General features: G+C 39.8%; 1 protein-coding gene across 2 annotated transcripts in view; it reads right to left on the bottom strand.

Moving 5' to 3' along the window:
* Positions 1-22,441, bottom strand: part of MED27 (mediator complex subunit 27) — a 95,124-nt gene that overhangs the window by 5,063 nt on the left and 67,620 nt on the right. Inside the window, exons 5-6 of one of the 2 annotated variants that reach the window (XM_064468624.1) lie at positions 13,669-13,776; positions 6,708-6,749 (exon numbers count right to left, since the gene is read on the bottom strand). In XM_064468624.1, the coding sequence (XP_064324694.1) occupies positions 6,708-6,749; positions 13,669-13,776 (150 nt within the window). The remainder of the gene's footprint in view (positions 1-6,707; positions 6,750-13,668; positions 13,777-22,441) is intronic. The other variant, XM_064468625.1, reaches the window with a different exon arrangement.

The raw sequence follows: 22,441 nt of genomic DNA, 5'->3' as shown, positions 1-22,441 counted from the left end.
TCAGTCTGCCCTACGCTGAATCCAGTTTTAAGTTATACTACAATTTTAGAAACAGATTCTGCTCCCCATCATTCGTGCTCACGCCTAACTCCAAAAGCAGCTCCATTCAGCACGAATATGGACATCAGATTCTGCCATTTGGAAGGGAAAACTTTGGGGGCTGTGCACATTCTGGCGAGTTTGCAAAAATATTCACAAAATGGACCTCAACCCGCTTAAGCCATTTATATATTACCATATTAAAAAAAAAAAGAAATAATGTGATTAACAGGGCACTAATAGCACCGCATAACTCAAACCAGTCATTTCTTTTAAGCACATCTCATGTAGCATTCAGAAATGACTGTAATCCAAGCCCTAGTAGCTATGTGGATTTTTTTTCTTTTAAAGATGGTGCCTTTATAGGACAGTACCAGACATGTCAAAGAATAGAAAGTTCTGAAGATATTTATGAGCAGCCGCTCTCCTTCTGCTGTATTTCTACTTCTAACAAACTGTATTTTTGTTTCCTGAACAACAAAGTTGTTTTCTCTTGGCACTGAAGAAAGTTGCTTAAAAAAAAATACTTCTATTAACAAATTTAAATTGACTGGCCACTTTGGCAAAGTTGCACATATGCTGTTCCTATTGTAATGTAAAGCTAATGAGATTCCACAGGGAGATAAAAGCCATCCCAGCCCTGCTAGAACACTAATAATGTTTTCCAAACAAAAAGGAGGCCATTTCTACCATAAGCAAGCGCTGATAAAGTCCTTCTAAAAAAGAACAAAGTGGGTGTCAAATCTGAGGAAGAGGAGTAGGGGATGACAACCCCACCCAGCCCAGCAAAGAACCTGATGTCAAACAGAAGAGAAAAGAGCTGGGCAAATGATAAACTGGCCAGTGCACGGGAGCGAAGGAAGAATTAAACTCCCCCCCAAGATAACAGAGATGATGAGAGAAAACACAGACTGGCCAAGATTAAAAAAAAAGAGAAAAAAAAGGGGTGGGGGAGAGAAGATCAATACCCAGCTATACTAATGGCAATACGATTTCACACCAAAGCAAAGCAAAACAAACTGCATATGCGCCAGCTCACTTAAGGGACACACTTCTTTTTCCAGCCAAGCTGGAATCACAAACTAATTTATTCTGGGTGTAGGATGGCATTTTGTACGTTTCAGGGGTTTATTTTATTAACTTCACTTTTATTGCTCTACCTTACCTACTGCTATCTAAGTTATCAGTCACTTTCTAATTTCTCTACCTCTTTTTATATGGGAGCATATTCAGAAGAGCACACATTGATTGGGATAGCTGTTGCTCTGTTGCTCTGAAATAGATTTTCAAGAGATCTTGCAGAAAAGCTCAATATTTCACAATTCATATATTGAAAAGCACTTGGAACTTTTGTCTGAAAAGAAGTCAAGACAAGGAAATCTCCTGAAGCACAATTTTCCTAAATAAAATCGCTATTGTTTAACTAAGCACTTTGAGACAGAGCAAGACAGACTTCAGTTACATGGGAAAAAAAATTCTGGCAAAGTGAGTCAGTTTGAACACAAAAACTTCCCTTCTTGTTAATAGTTAATTGTACCACCTGCGACTATTTTTTTCCTCTCCTTTTCGCTTCTAAATTCAAGTTGACTGTAACCATGTACTTTTAAATGCATCTCTGCTCCCTTGTCTAGGGCACCGCATATATCAGGAATACAAAACAGACTGATACTGGATCAAACCTAATCTTCATTGCGACATTGGGCAAATTAAATCCTACGTATTTGTTGCTCTTGGCGAACAACCAGGCCCCAGCAGGCGAGCAGGGCTGTCTGGGTACCGGCCCGCTGCGAGAAACCACCTGCTGAGCCCACGCCGCTGCTCTGCGGCAGCGCAGGGAGACACGGACTCCTGACTTTCCCCTCGCTGCCGACTGCTCAGCTTGCCCGCTCGGTGAAGTTATAAATAGCTCATGAGACCAACACCCAGCGATGAGCAGAAAACAAAATCCCTGTTGTCTGTCTCAACCGAGCCAACACCAGTCAGCATTCCCAAAGCTGAAAATTCATTTAAAAAAAAAAAGGCATTCTGCAATTCACAGGTTGAAAAGCTGAACCCGTGCTGCTTCTAACTGGAGTGAGAAGCACAAAAGCAAAGACCTATGGTATAGCTTTGCTCCACCACAGACTAGGTATGTTCCATAGGTGTATGAAGCTATACCTGGCATAAAAACTAAAACATAGAAATACAGACGTCACACAACTGAATTACAGAAGTTCTCTCTCTCCTAGTATTTTATCTCACCGCCAGTAAACCTGCTTTTCAAAAGTAGGTGCAAAACTTCCTTTAAGAGACATAACTTTCCTCACCACTTACTTATTGGTTTATTCCCTCAAGTATGGCACTGACAACTCCATCTAATATAAAGGGATTCTCTAAATCCCCTGAAAATTTTTTAAATTTTTTTTTTTTTAAACCTTGCTAAGTTCATGGCCTTAACAGTAGCCTGTAACAATGAGTTCTGGGGGATGATCACAGCACTAAAAGGAAAAAAAAAAGGAAGTTATTTTATTAGTGTTTACACCTTTTATAGTGTGGAAAACTGCACGAGGACCTTTGTTCATTTCCAAGGATTCCCATTACTCAATCTTCTCTCCAGGACCATGTATGAGTGTCTCTGGAGGGAATCCGGTGCACGGAACCCAGCGCCCGAGAGGCGCTCGGGAGGATGATAGATGGTACCTCCATGAACAGGCACTGATGAACTCCACACAAATCCTTTACACACCCTTCCCCATTCCCAATTCAGTAAAGCACACTTTTCTGAAGCGTAGGATTTATCACTTGTTTTCAGAGCTCACAGAGTGTTTAAGCTTTTATTTCGCTTGTGCTGCTTATTTGGACTGGGTCACAGAGATTTATTTCGCCTAAGCAGGTCTCTGAACAGGGCCAAGCACTGATCATGCACAGGAGCAATCATGCAGGTGACCCTGGAACAGTCCATCTCCTCTCCTTGAACAGACATCATCAATAGCCCGGTGTTTGTCTCATGCATGCATTCATCCTGCATGTGATGTTATTCTGAGATTATTGACAAGAATACATCTTCATACATTACAATACTTATGTGCCCTTGTAGTTGTGAAAATTGTGCTCCCAAGTTCCATCGCTTTGGGATCACACAGCTCACAAACAGCTGGACAGGCACAAACAGCTTCTCAAAGTTTAGGTTAAAACATGCCTTGGGAAGAAGCATATCAAGCCAAAACAAAACCAGTTCATGGCATGCTAAAATCGGTAGTCCATTTAGGTGGAAACTCCGAGATCAGAAAAAAATATACAGGTTGAAAGCCTACACATATGACTTAAAACAGCCAAACTGATCATATTACACAGCAAAACCAGCTACGCTGCTCTTAACTGAGCGGCTTGATAAACAAAACAGTTAATGTTTGACACCATCTTCCATTTTGGCAGTTCCACTGTTCTATATTTTTGCCTCTTTTTTGAATGCAAAGTTATGAATATCGGACCATTCTCTCCAATACATATTTTTTTAATCCTCTGCACAACGACCTGGAATTATGCAGCCCTCATGTAGACTCCTTCCCACCCAGATTTAAGCCCCAAAATACTTCCTTATTTCCTGTTTTGTTCCTCCTCTTGCACTAGTGGATCAAGAGACACAAGGTGTTAAAATAAGGAGGTTTAAGATCAAAACAGTTGCCGCTCCTGTGGAGTTTAAATGTCAGACCAACATGGAAGTCTGAAAACCCTTTTCTTTGCTCCTTGTGCTTTTGCCCTTTCAGCCTTCCCTCTCTCGTTTCCCAGCTCCATTCTCGGAACCTAACCCTGCTGGTGGATTCAATGCCTATAAAGCTTATTCACCCCAGGACCAGATTCAAGGAGTCTCCAGGGAACTTAGAAAATGACTGTACACTTTAACAGTAATGGGCCCTCCGGGAGCTGTCCCCCTTCAAATTACACACACTCGGGTATCCTGCCTAATAAGAAGGAGAGAGAAAAGGCTTGCTGACACAGCCAACGTTTGCAAACAAAAAGTCAGGACAAATTTAGCTTTGTTTGACAGGGTTGGATTGAAGATCAGAGGTCCCTGGTCCTTAACCTAGAAAGTCATGCTGCAACCCTGTGAGAATTTGACAGGCCTGTAGCTACCACTGGCAGGTATCTTCTGAGCTCCAGATGTTGTTATATTATCATTGAAGACAGAGTTGGAGAACCTGGTCCAGCTTTTAAAGAGAAACAGCCCTGCCCTTCGGAGGGATGATTGATTTTAGAGTATTAAAGGCTACCCAGCCTCCTCAGTGGGGGCAGTTACCGATCTGTATTTTCCCTTCACAACACAGCACTTCCACATCGTGTTACTGTTGACTGCCCTGAGAAACACGTTTCAGGAACACTGAGCTACACTCTGACACATTTACTGGTGATTTTCTAATGGCATGAAAACATTTGTTCTGAAGATGCTGCGGTACAGATCCTACACTAGTAACAGGGTACCGTGGTTCCTCTAATACTATTTTATCTACTTCCTTTATTTTCCTACTGCGACATCACTGTTCTCGGGTGTTATAAATGGATGAAAGTGCAGCTTCAGAGACTAGAGAAAACCAAACCAAGCACAGCTCCACAGAGAGAAAACTTACTATGCTGAACCACAGCATTTTCTATCAGCTGTTTGAAAACTTGACTTAGGTCCTAGCCTTAACTTCTTTAACTATCAGCTCAGTCGTACAGAATCTATTGATTAGAAAGTCCCATCACCTTGCATTTTTATCACATTTTTCACGCAAGAATCTGAAAGCACCATGCAACCAGTTCAGCAATAGCTCCTGCGAAGCCAGCAAGTATTACCCCGGGCTAAGGGATGCGGAAAACTGATCCAAAGAGGGGTTAAGTTGCCCAAGGTAACACAGTGACAGAGCTGGGAACATAATGTATAAAACTACCACAAAAAATGCAGACAGCTGTTCAACTGGTCTCAGGCAACACTTTTCTCCTGCAGTCTTTTCTTTCTGGGTTTTTTTTTTTTTTTTTTTGGTAAATATTAATGCATTTGGTGAGGGAATTGGAGAACAGGAACTTAATATTCAGGCTGCATCACATCATTTTAGAGAATTAGGAAGAAAATAAAGATTCTTATTTATCCATAATGCAGCCGCACAGGCAGCACTAAGAAGGACATTGCATGTTTTCTCACTGACTTCTTCCACTTTTGGTCTGAAGGTCTTCACCTGGACCTGAAGAGAAATTTACTGTACGTATTTATGCTCCCCCAGTCCTTAACTTAGACTTCTAAGCAAACTGTACATTTACTCTACTATTATCTCGCACATACTCAATTAAAATTACATAATCAAACCCCTATGATTTATTATTATTTAGCACAAATTATGGCAATATGACTTAACCCTTCCAAATTATTCTAAACCAAAACGTCCAGGAAGACACTCTTACGCCCAAATGAGCTTACAACCAAACACACATGGGGAAATGGAGATAATGCACTTAGTTACAGAACCTTATATTTATTCCATTGCAAAAATCACTTTAAAGCATACCGATAAACAAGTTATTAAGATATACGCTGTTTTACTTCCCGCTCTATTACCCTACTTGACACCAAATATTTTTGAGGAGCAAGAAAAAAAGGAAGAATATTTAATCCACTAACCTCTGGGGTGAAGAATCAACGGCAGCAAAATTTTGCTTTAATGCTAGGCAGAGAGGGAGAGCGACCAACCACCCCAAAAGCTGTCCTTTGATCTCTAGCAGGTTAATATCATAGGTCAAACGTCTTCCCTTCTGACTGCATCTGAAATCTTGGTAGGAAGATGCACAAATACAGCCAATATGCCATACTTTTGACCCCTGCTTTTATGCCCTTTCGAGTCCCTGACCCCCAATTTGTTACACAAACTACAAAAGCAGATGAAAGGAAGCTAGAGCACTAGCTGGAGACTCAAGCTCCTTGAACTGTGGCTTGGAGGTAAGGAAACAGGAATTCAAACCCAGATCAATCTGAACATACAGCATTTTGACAAAAGGCCTTCAAAGAGAAATCTCTTCCCTGCCTGGAAAATAGCAAGATATAGATCTATCCAAAATACACTTTAACCTTCTTAGTACTTTTATGCTTACTGCTCCCATTCTCTCATGGGTTTTTTCTTACTTTCTGGAATGGCATTGATTTCACTAAGTTATTCCTTTCGCTTACACCATCATGGAAAGAGAAGCAGGCAAAATAACGCCACGGAAAAAGCTTCCAAACTCATTTTAGAAAGTGAGCTCTACTGATTTATTAAACTCAAGCCCCCCGAAAGGGGGAAAACCAAAACCAATGAAAACAACAAAACAAAATCCAAATGAACCTGAAACAGTACTTCCCCTCCCCAAAAGATTTAAACTAAAAAAAGAATACTTGAAGAGTCCTCATGAAATTTTAAGGCTGGAGTAGTATAATCTTCAATCTCCTATTTCAAACCACGGACTGGAACTGTGACGGGAAAGAAATCCAAATTAAATAATAGCAGAAGCGATCTCCTCTTCTACTCACAGTTTCCTATTATTACAGACTATTGTTTGTTAATTGCAAGTTGTGATGACAAAGGAATAGTTCTGAATTCTTTTACAAAAGGACCTAGATATTTAAAATAAACTCTGTGTATCTCCTATACGCATTATGTAGAGAGAAATGATGTGAGCCTTACCTTCTGAAAAACTTGATAGTTGGATTTAGACCATATATCAAGCTACAGTAAAAAAAAAAAAAGAGAGAGAGAGTTATATATTACCACATGTGATTATGGAGAAAAAGAAGCTAAGCAGCTGTTCAGATTAAAAGAGCAGGCAAACAGAGCTATGGAGGCATATTTCTCAGTTCACTATTTTGACCAATTGCCTTTACCTGTTGCAATCTAAGAAAGGGAATTAATAATGTAAGATTTCCTCTGTATTACAATGAAGAATGAACATAGCTCATCACAGTTTCAATAAAAAATAATATATACAAGACCTGTTGAATCAACTTGTTCTCTTTAAAACAAGCAAAATCTTCATTTGTATGGGGTTGTGGCTGATCTATGCAAATATTCATCAACTTCAGTCTGCTTCTAAAATGAGGGCATTTTTACTAAGCTCATGCTTGTCTTGTGTCTGAATAAGTGATTCAGTTACAAACGACACAAAGAACGTTTAGCTGAATTAAGCCGAAGCACTAGTCTACTGGGGCTAAATAAAACATCCCTTAGGAAACTGCATTTACATTTGCAGACAAAAATCACACTAAAAGAGATTTAGGGTTGTAGATAACTGCACATATCCATGACTTAAATGTGTGCTCAACTATAGACAAACTAAAAGAACAAAATTGAAATAAGTTTTATTAACCCCATAAACCAGAAGGGAAGGGTGTCCTTGTCAAACAACCAAATGGCTTGCACATTAAACAATATCAAGTGAGACGCTAATGCTTTTTTAGTCCAGCCCTGTGGAATATCGTTGTCAAGGAAAAGCAGCAGGGAAAAACAAGAGGAATTTCCTTCAATCCCAGACTTGCAAATCACTTTTTTTTCTACAGATGCCACTGTACTCAAAAATTCCATACGCGCAAAACCTGTCACAGAAAAGGTGTTTGCTACAGCACTAACCTCAGGAATCTCAGCCTAGCCAAAAGAAGTAATTTTTTAAAGTGAATTTATGAAGCAGGGATAGCTCCTCTAGTGCTTGGTAACATAGTCAGACACACTTTCCCACAATGGGGGTTCGTCTCCTTTACTATTAAAGTACACCTGATTATTTTAGTTCTGTCTTAGGGTAGTGCCCATAAGCTCTAGCTGAATTTACAGCTAAAAGGCAGAAAAATTAGAGTCTGAAATTAGGGAACTCATATGAAGCGAGTAAAACACACTAAAGGGGGGTGATGAAGGAGGGAGGAAGAATGCTGAACCCAAGCAATTAATTCACATAGCTAAAAAGGTTCAGAATGCTATGAGTTCCCATTCTTTTAGGAGTATCCCTGTTAAGTGGCCCAATTCTAAATACTGGTGCAGAAGGGTGACTCTTGAATCCCCAATCCGCAGCCGCGACAGGAGGTGATGTTAAAGAATTTAACAATCACTTCAGGATAGATGTTTCATGGTTTAGTACTGCTGACCTTGCCGTGAGACAAAAGGCAGCTGATGTCTTGATGCCTTTTCCAGGTTAGGTGAAGTCAGAAGTACCCTCAGGCACGTACCTACAAACCTTTTTACATTTACTGGCTCTTAGGTGGGATCAAGAACCGGTGTGAACAGCAACACCACTCGTGCTCTGGAGTCCACAAGTGGCAGCTCAGCTTGGACTTGGACCTAAGCTTGATTTACAGTGTAATAATAGACCTGTGCTTGTCAGGAAGGAAGCATTGCATTTCCTTATTATAAAAGCCTACATTTGCAAATAAAAAATTAATGTATATTTTAAAAAAACTGTTTTCATGTAATTTAAGGCTTTCTTTGACTCCAGAGAGAGTTGCTGTAATTGGAATGTATATATGGTTTTGCTAATCTCTAGTGATCAAACCAAGTATGTGATCCTCTCTAGTTAGACTCAAAGAAAGAAAAGTCCACTTCAGATGCTGCCTTAAGATGAGTCCAACAGGTTCTGAATCTTCATTAGTTGGCATGAAGATTGAAAAACTGAAAAAGTAATGAATGCGTGTCTTACAGACACGATGTTATCCAAGTTAAAAAAAAAAAAGAAACAAAAAGGAAAAGCTACCAACCCCCCAAACCACATGCATACATCCTAAATGACTGCCCACCTTTCCCCCTGAAACTGAGGATGAAGGCAGAGGCGGATTAAAGAATGCATTGTTATAGGTCTATTACTCTTCAACTTTTCACTTTCAATCAAGAGACACATTTGTAACTAAAAAAACTGCTGAAAGCACAATTTCAGGGCATCCTCTGCATGTGAATTAAACTGGGGCTTTTTTTCCCAATGCCCCACTCTCCCCACCCACCCCCAGCGTAAGTAACAAGAGGCCATTTTCTGAAGGTCGTCTGAACGATTTCAAAGGCGATAACAAATCAGAACGTTCCCTGCATCTAATATCAAACAGGTCCGGTGCCAACACTTATTAGAGAAATCGGATTCAACCCCCGCTTCACCCAAACACACACACATCCAGCTTTGAAGTGGAAAGAATGTAGGGATCAGAAATTACCCGAGAGACAGCTCTGCCTGTCTTTGAAGCTTTCCTTTGATACTACTATTTCTTTTCCTCTTTTATGCTAGGAGGCTAAAAGCTGCCTTTTCTTATTGATATGGGGTAATTAATGAAGCCATAGCATTAACATAACCCAAGTTCCTTAACATGATAATTCAACAGAGACACTTATGTTTCTTTAGTTAAGTCTAAGGGATACAAAAAGAGGAATTTGGCTAGGCAGAGATGTTAAGTACCCACTCTAAATACGCCCTGTCAAGGTGTTTCTTGGTCTCTGCATCCAAAGAAAAGCAGGGGATTACCATGCCAAAAAATCCCAATACGTTTTTATTTTTATTGGCAGACAAGGGCTACTAATAGCTCAGCTGACAATAAGCCTGCCCTGCAAGGGTGAGCTGCACAGCTTCATTTATTCCGGAATCAGGACAACACCAGTAATTAATTACTATCCATGGTTAAATTCCAGCGCACAATGACTGTGTCAGAGTTTGAAATTAAGGGTGGCACAGTGCCATCACTAAAACCACGGGGCTAATTAAAATGCATCAGTATGTGGTGGACGCAATGGGTTAGTACGGTAAGCAAGAGAGACTGCAGAGCGATCAGCATCCAGAATCCACGACATGACAGAGGCTGCCAGATCTCACCTATTGTTTTTGCAAAGTGTCACCAAAAATGTCTAAGTTATGCAGCTGGCAACTTGGCAAAGACATACTCTGCAGGGTTTGTGAATAATTCACGAGAGAAGTACATGAAGCACTTAAGAAATGCAATGATTCTTCATCTGTATAAGCAAAGCTTGAAAATAAAACCCTAGAATGTAGTGTCTTATTTTACTCACTGCAAGCTTTAGACTGCTATTTTTTCACCTTAATTTTGAAAGTATTTAAATCTGTAAGAGGGAGTACCCAATTAACTAGACTTCACTACAGCAGAAACCACGTGAAGCTTTCCCGTAAGTACCTGTCAACCTACATAGCACTACGTACTAGCACACAGCAAGCTAAAGCAACCTGGATAACGCCTTGTCAGCTTTCCTGTGTAACTGCTAGTATGCCACTGTGCACTGTTCCACAACTATGAGAAACACACATTTTGGTTTTCTTCTAGACTTGCCTGACTAATGGACCAGAAGAGTATCAACATCTCTGCTGTTCGCACTCATCTCTTCCCTTTTTCTTGCCAGTAATGCGAAATTTGCTAAAACAGTTGTACTTTCAGAGATAAATGATGACTCCCCTGACCCACAAGCAAATCAGTGGCCTCTTCTGTGCACAGTCTATTTTTCACTTATTGCCTGTGTGACCATTCAGTCTCCCGATGATGGCCATTTCTTCTTTTGCTGAATACTATTGAATATATTTTGTTGCCCCAAACCCTGCTCTACTTGGAGAAAGCTCTACTGAATTTCACTTTTAGTACTGAAAGGACCTTCTGACTTGCGCAGTTAGGGGGGGTGACTCAACAGTCCCTCATCCAGCTATTTAAGTGTAAAGAAGCACAACTTAAACAGTGTCCCTTCTTCAACATGGCTTACGGAAAAGACAGGAACTTCAAAATTGCCATATTGTTATAATATCATCTAGTTATTCTTATCTCTGCTGTTTACAAATATTAAATGCTTCCTAGGAATACATAAGCAACCCCCCAAATCAGCAATTACTGTGTAAACTGCTCACTGGAAAAACGATCACCACCTACTGTGATCCTGAGGGTTCTCTGTATTTTTGTTATTTAATAAAGAAGATACTCACTGATCTCCTTTTTCATACTCTTCTGTGTCTCTTCTGAACACTAGTGTATTTCTTCCCCTACCAGGCTAGAAACTGAGAAGCCAGAATAGTATGGTAAAACCTCACTGGAGTACTTTCCCAACAGCATCTGTTGTGACAGAGAAGGAATTGGAATGGACTGTGTTTGCAATTGACTGTAATCGCTCATTCCCAGAAGGCACAATAAGTAAAGCGAATCATTGCAAGAGCACAATCTTATTCTTATTCTCCAATTACCAGCGTAGTTAATTAGTGAAAAAGAGGGAGCTCACTGTTTGTCAATATGTGCTGCAGTTGGCAAAACTAGCAAGCTACGCATTTATTCAATCTTCCAACCCAAACTTACTCATTACTTAAGTGGCTGCAACTCCAATTCTACTTAAATCAGTGTGCTGGTTTTGGCTGGGATAGAGTTAATTTCCTCATAGTAGCTAGTACAGGGCTGTGGTTTGGATCTGTGCTGGCAACAGCGCTGATAACCCAGGGATGGTTTTGCTCCTGCTGAGCAGGGCTTGCGCAGAGCCAAGGCCTTTCCTGCCCCTCAGCCCACCCCAGCAGCGAGGGGCTGGGGGGGCCACAGCCGGGACAGTGACCCCAACTGACCCCAGGGATGTCCCACAGCACATGGTGTCATGCTCAGCACATAGAGCTGGGGGAAGAAGGAAGGGGGGGACGTTCAGAGTGATGGTGTTTGTCTTCCCAAGTCACCGTTACATGTGGTAGACCCCTGCTTCCCTGGAGACAACTGAGCACCTGCCTGCCCATGGGGAGGAGGGAAAGAATTCCTTGGTTTGCTTTGCTTCCTTCGCAGCATTTGCTTTACCTGTTAAACTGTCTTTATCTCAACACACAAGTTTTTCTCTTTTCCCGTCCAATTCTCTCCCCCATCCCACCAGGGAGGAGTGAGCAAGCTCTGTGTGGTGCATAGTTGCCAGTTGGGGTTAAACCATGACAGTCAAATTAAATGTTCCTATTTATACCTAAAATGCAGACCTTCAAGTTTGCAAAAGCCCTTGGAATAGCAAACTGCCACGTAAAGGTCACAGGTTCATGTGGCCTCGTGGGAGCAGTCACATAGGCTAACTTTGGACACAGAAAGCTAAATCGGTAGAAAACAGACTCCCCTGCAGACTGGCTTAAAGCAAGAAAATACGCCAGGTGTTAGCACCGATGCTCTGGAGAAGCTGAACTGCTCCCCACTGACAGCAGACAAAGGTTAGTGCCCCGTGCCCAAAGCTGGCCTTGGTGAGGCCGGCTCTCCCCCTCACAGCAAACAATGACAGAGGAACAGTATACGGCTCTCAAGAGAGCTAACCCTGAGCTAAACAGAAGCCCAACGCCAGATGCTGAGTTTCAGAAAGGAACTCTCTTACTTAGCTTTTCAGCATATATAGAATTATTATATTTCAAGGGAGCTTCAAAGGAAGCTGGATTCATCAGAGAAAATGAGCACACCAAAATGAAGTGTGACACAGGAATCCATCAAGCACCGTCAGCGCTCTTTAGGCAGACTATCATTTCACTTCCAAGCAGAACTTGGGGTGAAGAGGGGCTGGTGCTATAAGTCTGTATTTATATGCTAATATACAGGGAGTATAGTGCAGCTGCTTCTGTGGCAAAGTGGTATTTAAACCTGAATATTTGAATAATGCAAATCAAAATCAGGCAGTTTTTATTTTACTACTTCTTAGGCCAATCCCCCGCCCTTCGAGTGAGAATCTCTCACCTGGGAAATACAGCTGTGCTATTTCCTTCAGCACATCAGCTCCTGGCCTTTTCTAGACAACAGAGGTTCCGACTCAGAGCTGCTGAACTCTGGGTCAGTAGACAACGTGCTTCTGTGTGCTAAAACACTGTTATCACTTTTGAAAGGGAAAAAAGTCTCACTTCATTATAACATGGCCTATGGGTGCCAAGTACTCATCTTGATATAATGAACTTTTTATTTTAATAGGCTTCATAATCAGAAGAGAAAGCTCCAGAGAGAAAATGCGAAACACGGAGGTATTTAGTACTGTTACTGGCAAAGGCGAGTCCTGGCGGATGTCTTGGTAAGAGACACCACTCCACCCTGAAAAGTGAAACAAGCTGAGCTGAAGGCCGTCAGGTCCCATTAACATCTCCGATGCGCTAAAGAGAGCCATATGGAGTGTGTGCAGTCAGACGAAATTTGAGGGTTCAAGCAGGGTGAATTGTTCATAAAACCAATCACTCGTGGAAACAGGTAACACTTGCTTTAATAGTTGCTGTTCAAGCTGTGCCATTACTGACAAGCAAATTATTGAGGACTACCTACCGACGACTCAGTTGCATTTATCAAGTTGCGCACAAAACTAGCCCAAGGTTTCCCAATGGTTCTCAGAAAAGAGAAATCTGAACCTTGGGCTACTGTTGTGCTGGTACGCTGAGAAAATGTTTTCTCAGTAGACACTATTAATGAGGCAACTGGGGTCTAAGGTGATAAATTAGGAATTCAAGCAAGGGCTTCAGAGCTTAAAAAGAAGTCAGACATTTGAGTATGAAAAATCCAAGCAAAGCACGACAAATTAAGCCAGAGCATTCTGCAAAACATCCACAGTGTCTTTTGACAGCTTTATGTTTTTGGCATACTTGTGATGGGATTCCTGTTCTCTGTCATTTAAATACCAGGTGAAAATAAAATTTAATGTTGCTGGATATACAGTAACCTACCTTGCCATCTTCAGTATAGACATTTTCATTGTACCCTTTTACTATTGTCCGGTCAATGAAGAGGCTCCGCATCACCACTATCACTTTTAACACTTTTCCTAAGGTAACCTGTGAAGAACAAGAGAAGGACAAAAACAGGCTGAAGGAGAGTCGATGGTGTCTGAATTCACAAAACTATCAAGTTAACAGCTTAAGTTGGTGCAATTTCAGTTTTCAATATTTTATACACAGACCAAAATAAGAGGTCTAAAACCACTGTGTGTGTTATGAGGAACAGATAAGACTATAAAGTGTAGAACAAACAAACATTCATTTGCAACTGAAAATGTATGAATTCACAGAATTCCCTTGTGTAGACATGACACTGCCAAACAACTCAATTTTATTAACACCACAACTCAATAACTTGTCAAAAACAATGAGCAAATGTGATTATTTTCCATGTATTTGACATTCTCCAATAGAAGTCCACTTAGAGAAAAATAATTTGAAAGAACTGGACTCTTCTAATGCTACCTTTTAAAAGCATGCCATGAGTTTAATGGAAAACATTTTAGTTCCAATAAAAAATGTAAAATTATTTAAAAGGAAACTACAGCTAAAGAGTAAAAATGTTACATTTTCAAAGGTTTAATTTTCTTCTGTGGAAGAAGTAAATGTGAAGAATAAAACTAGTACCATGGAAAATATATAGGGTCAGTCAGAGTAAAACAACAGAAATAAGACTAAATTATATTATTGACAAAAATGCAATAATAAAGGCATTTTAATCTAAAAATCAATTTATATTTCAAAGATGAACTTGCACTTCAATATTGTTAAGATGTGTGTCTAACAATAATTCTGTTGTCGTGTTTTGTTATACAGAGATTATTACAGATTTTTCCTCACCCACAAAAGCATAAAACTGAGAAAAAAGAAACAATTTGTTCATTTTAATACTTCCCAACCAGCAGCGGCTCATTTTCCTTTGTCTGTGTTCCAACATTTCCTCCAATATAGATTAACACAGGCTAGAATAATTGTGTTTTCACTCCTAACCTCAGCAGACAAATCCACACCCAAAGAAATCAGTCAATATGCATCTTTATTGATTTGTTACATGTTTTTCCTTTTTAACTCCTGCTAATGACTCCTAACCACCAGCTCATTTCAACATGAGTAACCTCAGCCTGATGCTGACTAACTAGGAGACTAGCAGGCAAATCAACTCGGAAGTGCCAAAATGCTTTTCCCCTCAAGGAGGAAGACAGAAAATCTGGCACAAAGACTGCATCTCAAAGCTGATGCAGGGATCATGCTGCTGAAGGAGCGTTAGGAGGGGGAATGGTGGTAGGGAGGAGATGACGATACAGGACTTTGCAGAACAGTTACCCAAACTACTCTAAATGCTGCTTATTATATCACTTTATAGCAGGACCGAGTTACAAATCCTGAGAAGAACTGATGACAACTCTTTGGCACTGGACATGGAGAAAGCAACTCTAGCACAGAAAAGTCTAAATAACAGGGAAGAACAAGTTGACAGCAGAAGAGAGGACAGGGAAACGACAAGGGGAAAAAGAGTCAATGACAGACTTCAAGAAGACAGGCTGCTGGGTATAATTTTGCAAGAACATGAAGAGAAAAAGCAGGTTGGAAGAACAGGTAAGTTTTTGAAGAAAAATCTTACAGGCTTAAGTAGGGGAACTTGTACCAAGGCCTGAGCCATGCACATACAGTGAATAGATTTTACTGGTTCCTACCTTCTTAATATAGACTGGGATTTCCTGAACGTGTATGGAACTGCCTAGTGTTCTCAGGCAACATGATATCATGATATCAGGTACTGTGAATTTGCATCTAAAGGTAGTATCTTGCTGTGATACTCTGTAATAAGACCTAGCTAGTCTGCAAATAAAGGAAATTGGCAGAGTTATTTCAGCACCTACCACTCCATCAATTAAGTTAAAAATACCACGACCCAGAGGTGCCCGATCCATGATGCTGATCACCCACTAGAATTAGGAAGACAGTTTTGTCCTAACTGCTAGTAGGAGGAAATGGAGTCGTTTTGAAAAAAGTTGTCAGCACACCTAGAGTTAACAGTTTTTTATTTATTTTTCTACCTTAGCAAGACTGGCACTTTGCTAGGATAGAGGTCTGCTGAGAGAACCGACTCATAACTTTACACTAGGCATCAACCATACACGGTAAAATTAAAAGGAGAAGAAGAAATTTTTTAAAAAAAGAAAAGAAATCTTCTTAATGGAAGAGCAAAAAGGCTGCCCTACAAACACCCAGACCCAGCTTTATATATAATATTTTATATCTCTATTGCCCTCACACACTTTAGTGGATGCTCACTTCCCTCCTTTTCCTTTACATTTCTGCATTCATGATAACCCACATTGCTGCCAGGTGGAAAAAAAATTGGATGAAGTTGATCTGAAGCCTGTGTGGGATGTTCCTGAAAATCCTCAGAGTGAACAGTGGAACATAACAAGCTGAAAAACCTCATGTTTGGCACTCCGGCTTGCTTGAATATACTTATTGCTGGCCTCAAACCTCCCCACAAGATTTACCTGCACAAATGCTTTCAAAATGCTTCTGCATTAGCTCACTGCCTTTCCCCAGGTCATCTGTTTTCATACCCTTCCAATGATTCACTCCACACCTTCAGAATCTGCCACAGCTGCCCAGACCCCAGCTATCATCCACCATCCAATACTGAAAGGTCAGATTCTGCAGACTGGTCCGGGACAGTAACCTCAATCACCCACCTGCTTGAAGGTCGAACAAGCAAGGTTACGCTGTCTCCCACATGTGTAAGGAGCAGTGTAGAGCCATCCTTCGGCAGGTACCTAAGACTGAGCTCCCTAAGGAAGGCACTACTGTTGCAATCTCAGCTTAAACAATGGTTTGTGCAAGGGGGTCCTCTCCAGGAGCAGGGGCACCCAGGCGTCACGGGAATACAAATGAACAATTGAATACATTGCAACTTTGGATAGGTTGTCCGAATTAGCTCTTGCAGTGCTCTGGCACTGAAACAGAAAAGCTTTCCTATTTTGTGCTGCTGTTGTTTTGACATGGGATTCCTGTAGATTTTACACTGTCTGGAAGAGAGTTTGGGAATTTCAGATGATTTTTGCAGGACTGTATCATTGGTTAAGGCTGACAGAAGCAGAAATTTTGTAACTAAGCGTAGCTCAGAGAAATTATGGCTCATCATTTTAACAGCATTGAAAGAATGAGGCCTGTAGTACAAAGAATGAACAACAGCCTGTCACTAGGCTGGAGGACGCTGTTAGATTTGGAAGCCAAAATTATGCTCCACAGCTATTTTCAGGGTAAAGCACATTCCGTACTATACAAAGTAAATGGGATATCCTTTATTTTTTTCTCTAATAATCAAGACTGGTAACTGTTTTCAGGCCTTAATGTTTTTGTTCACCTCAACTGTATTTTACAAATCATGTTTTCCAGCAAATCATTTTCTTTCAATGCCTGCTCAACTTAGCTAAGTGGAGTCCGTGTTCAGAAAAGATCTATGTATGGAATGTAATTTACACCTATAGTCATACAACTGTGTCCCAAAAGATCACCTGAAAGAACGTAATAAAAAACTAACGGCTCTGGTAAAAACGTAATTTGGTAGTTCTGCTCTAAGTTCCAGCAGCCCAGGTCTCTCCTCTGGAGGTCAAGACTCACCCAGATGGTCCCTATTTAATGGGTACTAAAATGTCCCTGCATTTCCACAGATATCAACTGAAAGAAACTCCTTTCATTATACAGGAAAGATACCTTTCAATTGTGGCAAAAAGACAATAATTTCCTTGCGAAGCCAACTTTTCCTATTAAATTTCAGCAACTTCTGTCGATATCCTGTTAAGACAGCACTTGGCTTTTTAATATTTCGCCTGAAGGATATATGCCAACTCGTCCTTGATGTAGAAAATTTTAATTCAAATCAATACATGTACAAGGTCACTTTAAAATTCAATTAATATGAATGAAAAAATATGCCCCACAGTTCTGTGAGCTGAAAATGGAACAGTTGCAAGTTAAATACTTCTGTAGCTTCTGTTTTGGTCTGTGTAATAACAATGTACTTCTAACTCCGTTTTAACTAAAGTATACTAAATTCAGACAGTTAAGTTATTCATAAATCCCCTGCTTCCTAAAATGGCAAGCTCCAGCTGATTGAAAGCTGCAATATTATGCAGCTTTTCTGACAAAGATATATAAAATAAAAATGTTCTTGAAATATCCCAGTTTTAAAAATATTTTGTCTATCACCAAGATAATTCTCAAAGAGCATATGACAGACACTGTATGCCAAGAAAGGGGGAGGGGGAAACAGAATAATCAGTGAGAATGGCTTAGATAATTTCTTGTAAGACTGCTAAAAAAGTTCCTATTTAACATCCCTTATGACTGGAAAAGAAATAAGTACCTCTCCAAGTAAGTCAGAATTGGGGTCAAAATTAATTTACGAAATTTAAAGGATCAAAATTAATTTGCCATGCCAGAATACTGCAGAATTTCTGGAGGAAATAGCTTAAATCCCCCCCCTTCAATTCTGCCTCCTCACTGAAACTGATACCAAACAAAAAGCCCTTTTGTAAACAATTTCTAAAATTGCCTTAACAAACACCCTTTCTTCAAATTTATTCAGAAGTTTGGTATCAGGAAAACGTATGCTGACAACGCCAAGCTCCAACACTTCACAAAAAAATCCCAAAGCTCCAGATTTCCTCTCAGCATCCCAGGGAATTTGCTGCTGATTTGAGCTGCAGATGCTCTGCAATGCAGAGCTAAAAGAAAGAAAACATTATTTTCGGTTAACATGGGTACCTCCCTGCTTGTATAAAATGAGCACAAGTATGTATGCATTTTTTATTCACCTTAGAAAACAATAAGACAACATCAAACCTGAGATGTAACCAAGCTGTACCTATTTCCAGCAAGGCCAGACACCTGCTCCTTGCCATACAGCCAGCCATAAGCTTGTCCTCCCACTTGTGTATCTATCTTACTAATCCGTACAATGCCTGGAAACCATATACATGGGTGTGTGTATATATCTCTCAACTGAAAAATAAGGTTTTATATTAAAAATAAAGTAAAAAACCCACCCATACTTTCACCTAGTTTTTCTTTTTTTTCTTATGTCTCGTCTGCTGCTGGTATGAACGCTGCACTTTCCCTCACATGCTCATTATTTTTTAATGATGCCTATTTGTAAATAGCAAGATAAGATGCAATTAAGCCATTAGAGTCTAAATAAACAAACATACTAATTAGGTTCTTTACAAGGATTTCTTTTTTTATGTAAGGGCTGGAATTTACCTTTCATTAATCTAACCTAATTGCAATAGTGCATGATAAAAAATCAACATAAACGAAGGACTTGAAATGATTTTGCCATATTAGGGATGAGCCGGTGATCTTCTCCCCTGGTAACATGACATATTCTCTTAATAAAGTGAGGAAACTTGCACAGAGTATTGTTCAAAGGTTAAAAGACTGATTTTGCCAGTGGCTAGTCACACTTAGAGAAGGGTCACCCTAGTCCAGCACTGCTATGGATGACTAAATGGATTCTGCCTCTTTTTCCATTCTGAATTACGGCACACCAGGAATTTTACAGGGATGAAGATGATGTCTGATATTCCCATAGATTTATATTCTGCAAGATCAACACAGACGTGTGAGCCTTTGGGACTGGACAGCAACCTTGGGGTACAGTAACCCTGTGGAGGGAGCAAAGCTGAGGAAATTTCTTGCGGGTCTTCCTCTACTTTTTCTGATTTTGCTCCCTTTCCCCATCAAAAGACCCTTCCTCATTCTTATATTAGACAAACAGAGAATAATTTACAATTTACTTACCACTCCCTGCTCACATACTTTGCTGATTCAAGACATTCTTCCTCCACATATGTGACCCCAAATGCTGGCTTAATGCTTTTTAAATGTGGGTTCTCAAGAGAAACTGTGAAGCCACTGCAGTAACAACAGTCCCCCTATGAGCTCAGAAGTGACTCCTCAAGATCCAGCTCACCCGAGATCCTTAAACACCCCAGTACCTCCGTCAAAGACCAAAACCTAGCTAGTGTCTCCAAGACAGTAAACCCTAAATTAGTGTTCATCATATGTGTCCAAAATTAGGTGCCTAAGCCGTCAAACCTACACCCCCTCACAAACCTGCCTACCTCTACCCAGTGGCCACTTTGCACTCGTTTCCTAACGAGCCACCAGACCCGCAAGGAGGATCAGTTACACTGCTAAGTGTTTTGGAGAAAAAGAGATTGTTTTGAAAACAGCAGCATTAAATTGTTTTCATTCAAGTATGATATCAACACTGCTTTCAAACCACTTAAATTTCCCCTCCCTCCCCAGTTCTTCAAGATCAGCGTCTCCCGAACAAAGATCAGTTTGGTGGCTGTTCTTAATGGGCAAGTTTCAGAATCTATTTTTCCAACAGAAAATAATAATGATTTTACGTAAAACACTGATAAACAAAAATGAGACACGAGGAATTACTCCGTTTTAGCGAACAGATGTCTAGCCTATTTGCAATTAATACAGCCCACTTCCATAGAATCAGACTGTTTAAAATGCTTGGAACAAGACTTGAAAGTTGAAATGCAAATGTGTGTGATTTTATGGAGGAAGAATAAAATTGGATAAAAACATGTTTCATATTTCTTTCTGAAAGATCTAGTAAAAATCTAGACATCAGTATAAAATTATAAAATTAATTTAGCATTGAAAATTTGTAGATGATATGAAAAGAAGAAATCATGATTTCTGCCATGAGCTTTGGCTTGGCAGAAACAATTTAGTTTTTCAAATGGAAGTTAGTTATATGTATAATTATCCTTTAGAAACTGCTCAAATTACAGAAAACTATTCAATGACATGTAAAAATATTTACCCAGTGTTTGTAACTTCTACAGTAGTGCTTCCCTATAGCATTTCAAACACTGGGGAGACAAATAATTTTAAAGACAAAGTGGTGTCCAGATGATGACAAGAAGGTAAGTTTCCACACCCAACCAGGACTGGCTCGGTACATGACCCTAAGGAAGTTATGTTTGTCAACTGGAAAAGTAGGGCTAATTTTACTGTTTTCTAAAATAATTCTGATATTAATGAATGAATGAATTGTACACAGGAATTAAGTGTTTCATGCTGACAAAAATATTATGAATTTTGATAATGGAAACAAAGTGTGTGAAACCATTGTGTAATAATCACACCATCAAGTTATTTTATTAGAAAAAAAATTAGTATGTATCTAGGAATACAACTAATAATTCAAAATAAGCAAAAATCTAGGTATTTTTCATTAATTAAAAATCAATTAATGTTTTCTTAACATAAGATGATGTTTATCTATTTACAGTTCTTGGCATTTGACCAACAAAAGCTCACAAAAACCTTAAGGAGTCTGCAGTTCCCTCCGCTGCTGCTGCAAATTAATTTTGCATAACACTGTTATTAAAGCTGGTATAATTCTATGTTTAGTCTTTTTTATGCATAGTGCAATTAAAAGATTAATTGAAAAATCACTAGTGAAGATTGGGATTAAACAGCACCTTGAAATGCCATGATAAACTGCTTTTAAAATCAGTTGAGGATTTCACACTGCTCTGAAAGGTTTCAATTATTTATGTGTTTGGTCTGTGTAGCATAAATCCAGACTAATGAGGTACAATTGCTGTGTATAAATCTAAAGTATAAAAAACCTCCTTATTGTCTGGATGAAACAGTAGCCTCAAAGGACTAGGAGGTAGCAACCTTCCAAGTCACAGCATTTATGCTCTCAGGAATAGTTTATTTTTCTCTTTGCTTAAGTTCTTGGCTTATGTGAAAGCTGTACCCTGGTTAGGGAGAACCCAGCTTAGCACAAAGGTTACTCGCCAGAAGAGTTTGACCAGCGGGCTCATGCGGCTGCTAATTATTCCTCTTGAAACACCAGATGAATCTTAGACCAATGAAGTCCCACCTCTACAGCTACGGACATAAATGGATTTACAGGGGCACATGCAGTTGTAGTGTCTGGGGCTGAAACTTTCTGTATTAGGTCTTTTTCCTAAAGATGACTTGTTTGGCAAAGTCTCCAGCTATTCTGAAGTTTCAAAGAATCTCACAGGCAATCCCTTCCCCTTCTTCCCAGTCTCCTTCCGATCATTTGCCATTCATAAAATATTTACAGTGCTTACCAGTGCCTTTGAAGATGAATACATGGGGTTTTTTTCTGGTAAACGGAATGATAGTGTATAAAGATGCTTTAATATAACAACTAGACCTCTGCGTCAAAGACCTTCAAAAGCAGCAACAGGTACGATATGAACAGTCCGAGGATGAAATCATTGAGATGATACAGTTAGTTAATTAACTCTGGGCAAACAGCATGGTTGTGAAATATTTTTACATAAGTATTATCTGAATCCTCTGGTATTGTGGTAAACCACGCTGCTGCATGGGAGCAACTCCAAATCTAACTTGGGATAAGTTCAGAGTGAGAAATCACAAGTACTGAAAAAAACTCCCTTCTTCTGGGGGAGGTGCTCTTCACACTGCCCATCCTGCAGCACCTTTCACTGAGCGATTTGTGGCTGAAAACAGCAAAAGCTTTTGTAGCATTCAGGGCCAGATGGAAAGTGCCATATTGGCAACATCAACTGAGACAGATGGGAAAGAGGGAAAACCTGCCTAAAAGAAAAAATGATAAACCCATCACACAATCACATACAAAAATACTTTAAAAACAATCTTTTTGATC

This window comes from Phalacrocorax carbo, chromosome 18, assembly GCF_963921805.1.
Source record: "Phalacrocorax carbo chromosome 18, bPhaCar2.1, whole genome shotgun sequence".
Taxonomy (NCBI): domain Eukaryota; kingdom Metazoa; phylum Chordata; class Aves; order Suliformes; family Phalacrocoracidae; genus Phalacrocorax; species Phalacrocorax carbo.
Note: the sequence above shows the minus strand (reverse complement) of the source record. Positions and strands in the feature narration are given on the sequence as shown.